General features: G+C 47.0%; 1 protein-coding gene across 1 annotated transcript; it reads right to left on the bottom strand.

Moving 5' to 3' along the window:
- Nucleotides 1–4,693: 4,693 nt before the first annotated feature.
- LOC133504815 (pannexin-1-like) lies at nucleotides 4,694–13,206 on the bottom strand. The gene is made up of 8 exons (XM_061827442.1): nucleotides 13,028–13,206; nucleotides 10,609–10,798; nucleotides 9,152–9,267; nucleotides 8,894–9,081; nucleotides 7,352–7,636; nucleotides 5,396–5,618; nucleotides 5,157–5,325; nucleotides 4,694–5,089 (listed from the first exon to the last, which is right to left on the bottom strand). The coding sequence occupies exons 2-8, from the start codon at nucleotides 10,787–10,789 to the stop codon at nucleotides 5,001–5,003; spliced, it is 1,251 nt and encodes a 416-aa protein (XP_061683426.1). The 5' UTR covers nucleotides 10,790–10,798; nucleotides 13,028–13,206; the 3' UTR covers nucleotides 4,694–5,000.
- Nucleotides 13,207–13,336: the final 130 nt, after the last annotated feature.

A 13,336-nucleotide genomic window follows, 5' to 3' on the forward strand; every position in this document is an offset into this window, starting at 1 on the left:
CCTGTTGACAGCTGGGATAGGCTCCACCACTCCCCGCGACCCTCGTGAGGATAAGCGGCTAAGAAAATGGATGGATGGATGGATAGGTGTAAATTTCCCGTAGGTGTGATTGTGAGTGCCATTGTTGCTTGTCTCCATGTGCCCTGCGATTGGCTGGCGACCGGTTCAAGGTGTCCCCCGCCTCCTGCCCGTTGACAGCTCAGATAGCCTCTGGCACTCCCGCGACCCTTGTGAGGATAAGCGGCTGAGCAAATGGGTTGATGGAAAAAGAAAAAAACATATATATTCAGAATCTATAGAAGTATAATTTTTGTGAATTCAGCAGGTGGGAAAAAAAATGAATGAATATTTTTCAACCCTCGTGAGGTTAAGCAGTTAAGAAAATGTATGGACGGATGAACTTGTGAGCAAATCACTTGACACGATAAGAAAAATTTGGAACCAACATCCAGTTAGTTTTCCTCTTAAAAAAAATATAATTTAGTTGTTTTCTGATTGAAAAAAAAATTGACCTCCCATCAGCCCCCCCAGCAAGAACCCCCCCCCCCCCCCAAAAAAAAAAAAAATGAATATATGCATGTGACTCCACCCGACAGGTGAATTGTGATGCATGCTTTTGTCGTCTGTTTGTGGCGCTGCGATCCGGGTCGGGGGGGCAACTCGCCAATCAAGCCTCGGAGAAAGTCTTCCAATCGTTTTTTTCATCGTTGAAAAACGTTTGCGTGCGCGTTTGCGGTTTTGACGCGGAGCCAAAGCTGGGAATCGAGCGGGCGTCGCCTCGACTTGCGAGCTCGCCGATTCTTTGCTCCGTGCGGGATCCAAAATGAGAGTAAGGAGTCTCCGTCCCCCCCACCACGTATGTGGGCGAGGCGACCCATCGACGTCGACCTCCCGTTCCCGGTTCATTTCCTTTGCAGTTCCTCTTCACTTGTGTCGTTCCTAATTTGGAATATTTCTCAAATTCCCCGTTTTCATTTTACCGTGGAAATTTATCGGGAAAATTTCCCATAAATTTTCCAGCGCTTTGCGAAAATCCACTTCTGTCCTTTTGTCGAACTGCCCGCCGCGTCCGAGGATTCGAGGACACCAAAGAACTGCCGTGCCGACACACGTTTGCACGACGGGGCGCCGAATTTGATCGTCCCGGATGAAAGAAAGATGGGAGGGATCAAAAAGAATAACACGGTCGAAAACATTTTTTTTTTCCCCTTTTGTGGAATGAACGTGCGCAGTTGTGCGGACGCTGAAGTCAACGTCGGATTCACGATCGTCTTACGTTAAGTTTTGTATTCTCAATCCTGCTTTGGTTCGGTTTCATCTCGTTTGACCGACAACAGTTAAAACGTGGCCTACAGACTGTTTTCGACCATGTGACTACACCCGGCGCACGCGGCCATGTTGGATGGGTTCTACTGACGCGCCGTTCACTCTCTTGCTTTCGGAGTTACACAAGCGTTCGTACGGCTGTTAAAAGTGACGCACGATGGCTAAAAAGACTTAGCGGGGCTTGTCAGACGTGGTTTCGAGAAACGATCTCGAAAAGAGAAGAATTACGAACTGTGGGCGTCGGTAACCTATCCCGACATGGTCCACTATCTCCTCTTCTCGACAAGCGCTTATACCGTGGATCAACTCGAGAACTACAAAGGTCTGGAGGCCTACAAGCAATTTATCAATGGCTGGGTTCGTCATGCGGCGTTATCCATTGGAACCAAACCTGTGTCTCCACACTGCTAAGGTTAGCGTACCGCGTGATTACAGTTAGCGTTGTGTTAAATTATGTCGATTATACCAACGAAAGAGGTGTCGATTATTATTTTCGTTTTTGTTACCGAGAGGGAGAGAGAGAGAAAAGTTCGCCCGTGACCAGTCCCACCTCTTTCTCCACTTCCACGGCTACATTTTTAACTCAACTCACGAAAAACAGCTAGCGATGCGGTAACTCGTTTTTGAGAACTTATGATAATAAAACATGAAATACAGATTTTGGAGACATGCATTACATTCACACGCGAGTATTATCTAGGCCCTTGGGCCGAAAGAATACTTCTCCTTCACAGAACTTTGTTTTTGCTAAGTAGGTGTGACATTCTGTGGGCACGCGGCCATGTTGGATGGGTTCACTCTATCGCTTTTGCATACAGTTACACAAACGTTCGTGCGACTGTTGAAAAAAAGTATCCAATACTTACCAAGAACCAAATGCTCCGAGCAAACTCGGACGTAAGGGATTGACTCGGCTGCTAAATCGACTGTGCTAACACGAGAGAGCCACAGTTTTTCTCCGTTTGCTTGCTAACTTCTCCCATTTTCTCGCCCCGGTTCTTGATCCCAGCTAGCAGTCGAAGGAAAGACGCTTTACGACGCCCGAGATCCTTTGAGCAACCGATAATTTAGCATTGCGCCCGCATTCGTACACTTTTCTGAAATGATTCCTGCTTAGTTGCGGTTTGTTTACGCAAATTCACCCAACCAAGATGGCGTCCGCGTTCCAAACCTGAAGCCGTGTGACGTCGGTCGAAAACAAGTCTATTCATTGTTTGGCTCGGTTTCATCTCGTTTGACCGATAACAGTTAAAACGTGGCCCATTGGATTCAATTCATTTCATCTAAAATTAATTCATTACCATATTTTATTAATTATCGCTGGTTATTATCCATCACAAGGTTATCAAACAATCCACGTCATATTTTCGTCTTTAACCGTCACACGTCCTAAATGAAGTTCGCTGACGTGCAACATCTTTTCCAAAGATGCGAATGACATTTTTTTTTTCATTTTCTTCACCTGGATTAATTTTTCACAAAAACGATCAAATGAAATTTACGATGTCGCAATACACCAGAGGGACCCGCGAGCCGAGGTGCCGGGATGAGACGGGGCATGCTCACCGTTCCTGAGATATGAATGAAGTTGTATGAATTTGTGAAACCGCCAGAACTATTGCATGCCTTTACCGTTATTACGATTGTATAATAACAAAAGTGTAACGGCGTCGATGAGTCGTCGGGTTCATTTCTGTACGCAATTTGCGCCATTTTAAATCGCGCTCTTTACGTCTTTTACCATGATGCACTTTTTTTTGTCTTTGCCGCTACGGATAACTTTTCCGAAAATGCCACTTTAAGCGTGCGGGAAATCCCAAAGTTGCATTTTTTTGTCTGTGGATGAAATTGTATGAAAATGACAGAATTTGGAAGGAAGGCGACCGTGTGACGTTCGACTTGCTCAATTTCTGTTCAATCGCGTGGGAAAGAAAAGAGGCCAGAGGTGATGACGTCATAAGCCGAGCGGCCGGTCGGCCATGTTGGATGGTTTCTCGCTCGGACTTCCGTTTTCCTTCATTTGCGTCCTCGTGTTTGCTGATGTTCGCGCCTTATCCGAGACACGCTTTTATCATGCAGTAGAAAATATCGTCACACGTACTCAGCTGCGGGATGAAAGGATGATGATGTTGAAAAATACAATAAAAAAAAAAAAAAGAGAATGTTACAACATTTATCGCTATTGTTTGTCTGTTTGTTTGTTTTTCAAACAAGTGATGTGCCCCGCCACGGTGGCTCAGCTGGTAAATCGTTGGACTCGCAGTTCTTAGGTCCCGGGTTCAATCCCGGACACTCCTGTGTGGACTTTGCATGTTCTCCCCGTGCCTGCGTGGCTTTTCTCCGGGTGAGGACTCCGCTTTCCTCCCACATCCCAAAAACATGCAACATTAATTGGCCACTCTAAATTGCCCATAGGTGTGATTGTGAGTGCGGCTGTTTGTCTTTATGTGCCCTGCGATTGGCTGGCAACCGGTTCAGGGTGCACACAGCCTCCTGCCTGTTGAAAGCTGGGATAGGCTCCGGCACTCCCACGACCCTTGTGAGGATAAGCGGCTCAGAACATGGATGGATGATGTGCCGTGCGACTGAGTGGCAACCAGTTCAGGGTGTACCCCGCCTCCAGCCCATTGACAGTTGGTATAGGCTCTGGCACTCACCCCACCCTTGTGAGGATAAGCAGCTCAGAGGATGGACGATGTTCCCTGCGATTGACTGGTGACCAAATCAGGGTGTAGTCCGCCTATCACCCGAAGTCAGCTAGGGTAGGCTCCGCGGCACTCCCGCAACCCTTGTGAGGATAAGCAACTCAGAAAACTGATGGATGGATAAAGTCATGACTCATTCAGACAAGAATGTGAAAAATTCCGTTTGGTCAGCAGAAGGCACCAAGGTGCACCCTGGGAGATGTAGTCCACACCCGTGATTGTTTAGTTTCATCCATTTTCTTAGCCGCTTATCCTCGAGCCCACCCTGGCTAACTTCGGGCGATAGGCGGCCCACAGCACTGGTCACCAGTCAGTCGCAGCGCACATCATCCATCCATCCATCTGAGCCGCTTATCCTCACGAAGGAGCCTATCCCAGCTGTCAACGGGCAGGAGTTGGGCTACACCCTCAACTGGTTGCCAGGCAATCGCAGGGCACGTGGAGATAAACGACCAATCACAGCTTGGGGCAATTGAGAGCGTCCAATTATTGTCGCATGTTTTTTGGGGTACCGCCTGTTTAGTTTCAATCAACGCAAAAAACTTCAAAGCGCTCAAGCAGCGACTTTATTTTCTAAACGACATGCGACATAATAATTAAAAAAAACAAAACAAAAAAAAAACATTTACAGAGCACAAAAATGTAAAGTACCACTCGGAAAATGTTTCATTTTCATTTTTTCTTGGGGCGTTACATACATTTCTTACATTCACGTGGTCAGTAGAAAAGAGGCACCAAAACAACTCTTTTTACATAATTCCACTCAAATATCTTCCTGAACATTACGCACGTCAAATAAAGAAAATGTGCAAATATGTCACGTCTCGTTCCGATGACGTCACTGCATTCTTGACGGATGGCAGAAATGGTCACATGATCCCAGCGATACATCCCATAATAAGTCAGAAACAAACATGCAAACGAGCAGGATGGATATGCAAATAGGATGACGTCGCGCGGTCCAGCGGCCTATCGCAACGCTCGCTGCCCCAGAGCCCCGCCCTCGCCGTCTGCTCTGCCTCCGGCGTCGCCGTTGCCCGGCAACATTGGAGTCATCTCTGGACGTGGAAAAAATGACGGGATGTCGGACCTTTCCAAAATGAAAACTGCAAAATTGTTTATCACCTTTCATCTCGCCGTCGCGCTTGTCCGACTGGTCCTCGCAGATGACGACCCGGGCGGCCTTCTTGGCGTCCACCGTGTCCGTCTTGACCGGACGCAGCATCTGCAGCAGCCCCATGGGGTCGAAGTCCTCACCCGAGCATTCTTCTCCTTTTTTCAGCAGCTCCAGCACCTGCGGACGACGACGCCGCCGTCACGTCGCATGAAATTATATTATGTGGCATTTCCGCGTACGGCCAGACCTTGATGTACTTGTAGGACTTGAGCTCGCTGATGTTCTCCTGCAGGAAGAGCAGATAGAGGGAGAGGTCGTCCCATTGGCCGCTGGGCGCCGGCAGGACGCCGACCGTGGGCAACAATTGGTAGGTGTCCAGGAAGTGGGCGTAACGGTGACACAGGAGTGGGCGGAGACTGGCGTAGACGACCACGGGGATCAGCGCCGAGAAGATGATCAGGTTGACCAGGCTGGGAAAACAAGGCTTCCTGTTGATTTCCAAAGTAAAAGTTCCCCCGGAGCTCGGGTGGCGTCACGCTCGGCTTTTCACAATAAAACGTCCGGTGGGGTATTGCGCCTTCTATCCTTGTTGCCGTTCCTGTGCAACATTTGGCTTTTCAAATGTAAAACTTTGCACTTGGCCAACATTTTACCGTTCACGTCAGTTTCAATCCTTCTGCCTTTTCAAAATAAAACTTCAAACCCCAAATGTCCTCGTTTATTTAAAAAAAAAAAAAAAAGACTTCCTGCCGAGCATTGCACCTTTTATTTCAGTTCGCATCGCTCTGTGACATGACGTTTCAAATTAAAACTTCCCGTTTGTCTCACCTTTTAATTCGGTTTACTACTTTTAACCTTCAAAATAAAATCCCGCCTTTCATCATAAATTTCTATCCTTGGATGAAATTTCACTTGCTTGAGTAGCATCTCAAATCAAGTAATTTTAGATTTTCAAAATAACACGTCCTGCAGATCATGTATGCTTCTGCAATGTGACTTTTCAAAACAAAAGGTGGTGTACCTCACCCTTAATCTCACTGTACATCCTTCAAAATGAAACCTTGGTTTCATCTTGGTTTCTATTCATCTCTAACATCAGGTCCTTTCAAAATAAAACGTCTGGACCAGAATCTCACCCTTGATCTCAAGTTTCTTTTAATCTGCAACATCAGGTCCTTTCAAAATAAAACTTCTGGTCCAGAATCTCACCCTTGATCTCAAGTTTCTTTTAATCTGCAACATCAGGTCCTTTCAAAATAAAACGTCTGGACCAGAACCTCACCCTTGATCTCAAGTTTCTTTTCATCTGCAACATCAGGTCCTTTCAAAATAAAACGTCTGGTCCAAAATCTCACCCTTGATCTCAAGTTTCTATTCATCTGCAACATCAGGTCCTTTCAAAATAAAACTTCTGGTCCAGAATCTCACCCTTGATCTCAAGTTTCTTTTAATCTGCAACATCAGGTCCTTTCAAAATAAAACGTCTGGACCAGACTCTCACCCTTGATCTCAAGTTTTTATTCATCTGTAACATCAGGTCCTTTCAAAATAAAACTTCTGGTCCAAAAGCTCACCCTTGATCTCAAGTTTCCACTCATCTGCAACATCAGGTCCTTTCAAAATAAAACGTCTGGACCAGAATCTCACCCTTGATCTCAAGTTTCTATTCATCTGTCACATCAGGTCCTTTCAAAATAAAACGTCTGGTCCAGAATCTCACCCTTGATCTCACGTTTCTATTCATCTGCAACATCAGGTCCTTTCAAAATAAAACTTCTGGTCCAGAATCTCACCCTTGATCTCAAGTTTCCACTCATCTGTAACATCAGGTCCTTTCAAAATAAAACTTCCGGTCCAGAATCTCACCCTTGATCTCAAGTTTCCACTCATCTGTAACATCAGGTCCTTTCTCAATAAAACGTCTGGTCCAGAATCGTACCCTTGATCTCGACTTTCCATTCATCTGTAACATCAGCTCCTTTCAACATAAAACGTCTGGTCCAGAATCTCACCTTTGATCTCAAGTTTCCATTCGTGTGTACCACCAGGTCCTTTCAAAATAAAAGGTCGGGTCCAGAATCAACCACACGTGAGTAATCTTGAATTTTTCAAAATAAAAGCTTCCCGAGCCCCTCTCGCCAGCAGTTTCCTGTCACGGTTGACCCTTGGAAATCGGCGTCCCCGCCCGCCACGGGACCGGTACCTGAGCAGCGTGAAGACCCCGACGGCGACCAGCTTGCACTGCACCTCGGCCGGGACGGACGAGTCGTTGGCCAGCAGGCCCGCCCGCAGCCGGCAGCCGAAGTCGTCGGTGAGCGAGGCCAAGCGCAGGTAGTACGCCAGGTAGAGGCAAGCGCACAGCAGCGTGGCCAGCGTCAGGCCCCGGCACAGCAGGTACCGGGTCAGCAGCGAGCGCGAGAAGCGCTTGGTCATCAGGAACTTCTCCGCCAGCGGGTAGTTGAAGCAGCCCTCCGTCGGGTCGCCGCAGCTTCGAAAAGGAAGAGCAAGCGAAAACGTCTTGGCTCAAACTGGTACCAACTTTGATTTGGAACGGGTCAAACTTTTTTTTTTTATCCTCACGAGGTCTCACGGGAGTGCCGGAGCCTATCCCAGCTGCCGCACCCTCAACTGGTCGCCGGGCCGATCGCAGGGCACATGGGGACAAACGGCCGCGCTCACAATCGCACCTCGGGCCAATTTAGAGTGTCCGAGTAATGTCGCAGGTTTTTGGACCGTGGGAGGAAACCGGAGCGCCCACCCGGAGAAAACCCACGTAGGCACGGACGGGGAGAACGCGCACGCTCCACACAGGTGGGGCCGGGATCGGACCCGGGTCCTCACAACTGTGAACTGTGTTGACTGCTGGGATAGGCTCCAGCACTCCCGTGAAACCTTGTGAGGATGAGCGACTAAAAAAATGAATGGACGGGTAGCTTCTTGAAAGTTTGACCTGTCCAAATCAAAGTTGGTCTCGGCCTCCCACGTCCCTGCGGTTTATGCGGTGATGCGGCGCTAGCGTTAGCGCACCTGGTTATAAGCCTCGCTACACAGGAAGAGTTTAACGCTAGCCTCGCGCTAACACGAGCACCGCGCTAGCGTTAAAATCTTTGTGTACCGAGGCTAACGACCAGGTCCGCTCTGTAGGCCCGGAATTACGCTAGTATTCAAATATTTGGCATATTTTCATTTCATTTTTGCTGCCTTTTTTGGTGTTCTTAACCATCTTAATAATTTCAGAACCTTTTCACTCTCCAAATAAATTTCATTATAATTATTACTAGTATATGAAGTCAACATTGTACTGCAAAACAAAACTTAAAAAAATTGTCAAATAAAACAATAACATTTGAATTACAGTAAAATAAATGAAATTACTGTAAAATAAAGTAGAAAAATCTGTTCATGTCAAAATTAAAATCATCAAATAAATAGAATAATAGGCAATATTGAAGAGAAAAGTAAAAACTACAGTAAGTAATAATCAAGTACGGGAAAATAAAGAATGACAAAAACAATTATATTATATTAATATTATAGAGGAAAATACATTTTTATCAAATAAAATGAGTAAAAAATACATACATAAATTAAAAATTAAATAATAAAAATACAAAAAAATTAAAATAAAATACTGTAAATTACATTTAAAGACATAAAGGCAAACTAAGCCAAGGTTCCGTGAAACATTTCCCGACAAGACACGAAGGGGGAAAAAGTCCAACGGACGAACGCGCCGAGCGCGTACCTGTCGGCTCCCGGCGCCCCGGCGGCGCTCATGCGCTTGGCCAGCGTGACGGCTCGGTTGTAGCACCGGTCCAGCTCCTCCACGATGAAGCCGAGGTCAGACTGCAGCAGGGGCGCCGACCAGAACCTCCAGAACAGCGCCGGCGTGTACGTCAGCATGGCCACCAGCAGCAGGATGTACGGGAAAAACTGCGGCCCAAAACGTGCAACGGCGTCAGCGTGACCCGAGCGGCCCGGATGCGTGCGAGGGTCCGAGTACCTTGTGCAGCCACAGGGGCAGCTTGTGCGTGTGCACCGACGCCCAACAGAACGAGTCCACGTACGCCGCCTGCCTCCACGAAAAGTTGCTGGGCGCGAAGCAGCTGATCTGAGTGCCTGAAGTCAAACGACAGAACGCCGGCGGGGAACCTCAAAATCAAGTCCAAATTCTCGTTCCGTTCTCGTAACGAGACCTCCGCCGAGGCCCGACCGGTCCCAAAAAGTGCCCGTCTTTGGGGGGGCGGGGCTTAAAAACGATCATGCAGCGCCATATTCGTGTTTGTTAGCATGCTAATTCCTGGTTTGTAGGTGAAGGACTATACCAATTTACTTTCTGGCGGAGGGGGGGATGGTTTAATCATACTACATTGATCCATTTTCTTTTGCCGCTTATCCTCACGAGGGTGACAGGGAGTGCCGGAGCCTATCCCAGCTGTCAACGGGCAGGACGCGGGGTACACCCCGAACTGGTCGCTAGCCAATCGCAGGGCACATCGAGACAAACAGTCGCACTCGCAATCACACCGACGGACAATTTAGAGTGTCCAATTAATGTCGCATGTTTTTGGGATGCGGGAGGAAACCGGAGGGCCCACCCGGAGAAAAGCCACGCGGGCACGGGGAGAACATGCCACACAGGCAGGTCCGGGATCGAACCCGGGACCTCAGAACTGTGAGCCAGATGCTCTAACCACTTGCCCCACTGCGCCGCCTCACGGAGTACCATATTTCTCTTTTGTTAGCTCGTTGGCAGACTATCCATCCATCCATCCATTTCCTTAGCCGCTTATCCTCACGAGGGTCGCGGGGAGTGCCGGAGCCTATCCCAGCTGTCAACGGGCAGGAGGCGGGGCACACCCCGAACTGGTCGCCAGCCAATCGCAGGGCACATCGAGACAAACAGTCGCACTCGCAATCACACCGACGGACAATTTAGTGTCCAATTAGCATTGCATGTTTTTGGGATGTGGGAGGAAACCGGAGCGCCCACCCGGAGGAAACCCACGCAGGCACGGGGGAGAACACGCAAAGTCCACACAGGCGAGGGCTGGGGATTGAACCCGGCACCTCAGAACTGTGAGGCAGGTGCTCTAACCACTTGCTCCAGCGTGGCGCACCATATTTCACTTTTGCTAGCTAGTTGGCAGATGATATATGACAATGTAGGACCGTACCAACTTTGATTGTGGCGCTCGGGCAATTGTTTGATCGCGTTAAACGGGACACAAAGTAAAAAAAAAAAAAATGAATCATGCTGTGCCATATTTGTGTTTGTTTGCTAGTTATAATCCCACTTCCTGGTTCTGGGGAGGGACGATAATAGCTCCCACGTGCCTCATACAGGAAAATAAGGTGGGGGGGGGGATGCATAGACTTGATTTGCTTTTTGATTGACTTTGTAAATTCTTATCTATTATTGACAAGTCTGTGTTTTCGTGGTAACGAAACGGCGCTGACCGACGGAGACTTCCTGCGCGAAGGCCAGCGAGATGAAGAGGAGAGGAAGACCCACGGCCACGCACGTCACCATCTTGTCCACGGCCAGCTCGGTGCGGACGCTGCGGTATCGGGCCTGGTTGGGATCCTTCAGCAGGAAGTCGCTGAACACGTACTCGGTGGCCACGTGGGCGATGGCCATGGCGGCGCTCTGGGACACACCGTTAGGAACAGCGCAATCACTTGGAACACTTGCGTCCAAAGATGTTTTGACGACATTAATCATCATTTCTGTTAGCTAGTCCATGGAATTGAGCATTATGTTAGCCTTGAGCAAGTGGACTTTTTGTTCTGAACGGAATTTCCGGCCTACAAGCCGCGACTTTTTTCCACACGCTTTCAACCCTGCGTCTTTTGCGGTGATGCGGCTGATTTGTGCATTTTTTTCTAACGCCCGCAAGGGGGCACTCGAGCGGAAAAGGTAAGAGTGAGACCGGTGGAATATATCTGCCGAGGAGGTGAGTTTTACCGGTAGGTTTTTTTTTTCTAACTGACCCTGTTAGCGCTGGGCTAGCGTGTTACTGCTGTGTCTCAGTGATTTTTACCGGTATGTTTTTTTTTTAACCGGGCCTGCTAGCGCCGCACTAGCGTGTCGCCACTGTTGCAGCCGCGTCTCAGTGATTTAGGTATGTTTTTTTTTTCACTGGCCCTGTTAGTGCTGTGCTACCATGTTGCTACTGTGGAGCTGCCGTGTCTGTTTTTTTACCGGTATGTTGTCGTTTTTTTACTAGCCCTGTTTGTGCTACCGTGTTGTTGCTCGATTAAGCTAAGCTAAGGTATTAAAACTCTTTCTGTGAACCGTCTTTCTTTGTAAATATCTCGCGTTTCAATGTGGGCACTAGCGGCTTTTACACGGGTGCGGTTTATGTATGGCCCAAACGGTATTTCCTTTACAAATGTACTGGGTGAGGCTTATACTCAGGTGCGCTCTGTAGGACGGAAATTACGGTACATTCATGCCCCAGGGTACATGCTTTTCAATAACTTAAAAAAATATCACTATACAGCATACGACATAAAGTAAGTAAACTGAACGTAAATAATTATCATTAACAGTTTGCGTATCATGATTTCATGCGTTTATTCAATGGGCGCTGTGTGTAGTTTGGGTCTTGGCCACCAGGGGCAATATACAAATAGAATGTACAGTATTGTACAGATTTTCACCACTAAATGACTTTGTAAGGAGCCAAATTTCAAGAAGTCGTGACTCAATTTTTTTGGCGAATGAAATAAATCCTCAGAGTATAAAATATGTGTCACAAATAAAAAAAAAAAAAATCTGTATTTTACGAGAAACAAAAAAGTCTACTTTTAAGGTATTCTTCATTGAGCCCCAGAGGAGAAATATAGCTTTTATAACAGGAAAACCAATAAGAATATGAATTATTCCTTTTCAGACCAAAAAATATTACTCTTTAAAAACCATAACAACTGGCCAGTGACGTGTAAACGGTATTTGCAGGGCCAGTTTCCAGTTTCTCGGAGCGACAGCGAATTAGCCAGACGAGGCCATCTCAACACGGGGCACCTAAAAGTCTCGGCACCCGGGCCTCGGCAATTCTGCGTTGAGGCTGCCATCTTGGCCAAACTGCAGTTGGCGAAGCGTGCAACGGGCAGACGTGCGGTTGCACTCGCCAACCACGCTGACCTTCGAATGGAGATTTGAACGCCACACGACGGCCATCACATGAAGCATCGTGTGTGTTTTTCAACATGATGTCGAGAAAACTTCCTCAAATTCTCCTTTCTTGCGGGAGCAACAAAGCATATAATGTGACAAGATTTTCACATTTTTCCAACAAAGTGTGTATTTACATTGTGCAAACTCTGATGAATGAGGGTAAACTTTTGATGGGTGCCCGCAAGGGACCGGAGCCCATTAGTAAACATGCAATTTTAATACTTGGCGAGTTGTGCGCGCCACGCAAAACAAACATCTCACTGGGTTACATATGTTACAAAAATACAGCAGACATGAACGAGCTTGTCTGAGGCAACCATTCCGTCGGTGCGAGCGCAGCTGTCTGCTTGTAGGTTAAAAATAAAAACGAGCCGCAACAACAAATACAACAACAAGTCTTTCAAAGCAAGATTTTTCAAACCACACAACGCATTTTCTTAGTGTTTTAAATTTGCTTTATATTTGATTTTTATTTTTATTAAAAAAGTGCAATGAAAACAGTATTTATTACACTTAATATGACTGGCAGCGAGAAATCATAACGTGGCAAATATTAATTGCTAATTTAACAGAATGTGCCTGAATGCATCGCTCCAATTCCTTCTTTTTATCTCAATGAACATTGATTAGCAAGTGCGGCTAGTTGAAATAACACCATTATTTGCAACAAAAGCGGCGAAATGAAAGAAAACTCACCTTTCCGTCCTTCAAACGCTGTTTTCTCACTCCGACATGATTTTGATTACAACATACGAAGGCAAAGAGAGTGAATTAAAGAAGTTATATCGTGCGCGGCGATACATTCAACAGTTGGAACAAAAGGCAGCTCAAGCGACAAACTACTTCCGGTAATGCGATGCCTTCACGAGCTCGATTCTGACTCGGATTTCTTAAGATACGGCCTTCACCGGCGCTATTCACCATTTTTCTCGCCATATTTCTTGGTGAAATCTGTAAATAACTCTTGCATTAAAAGAAACACCTAACTCTCATCTACTAAATTTC

The sequence above is a fragment of the Syngnathoides biaculeatus genome, chromosome 8 (genome assembly GCF_019802595.1).
Source record: "Syngnathoides biaculeatus isolate LvHL_M chromosome 8, ASM1980259v1, whole genome shotgun sequence".
Classification (NCBI taxonomy): Eukaryota; Metazoa; Chordata; class Actinopteri; order Syngnathiformes; family Syngnathidae; genus Syngnathoides; species Syngnathoides biaculeatus.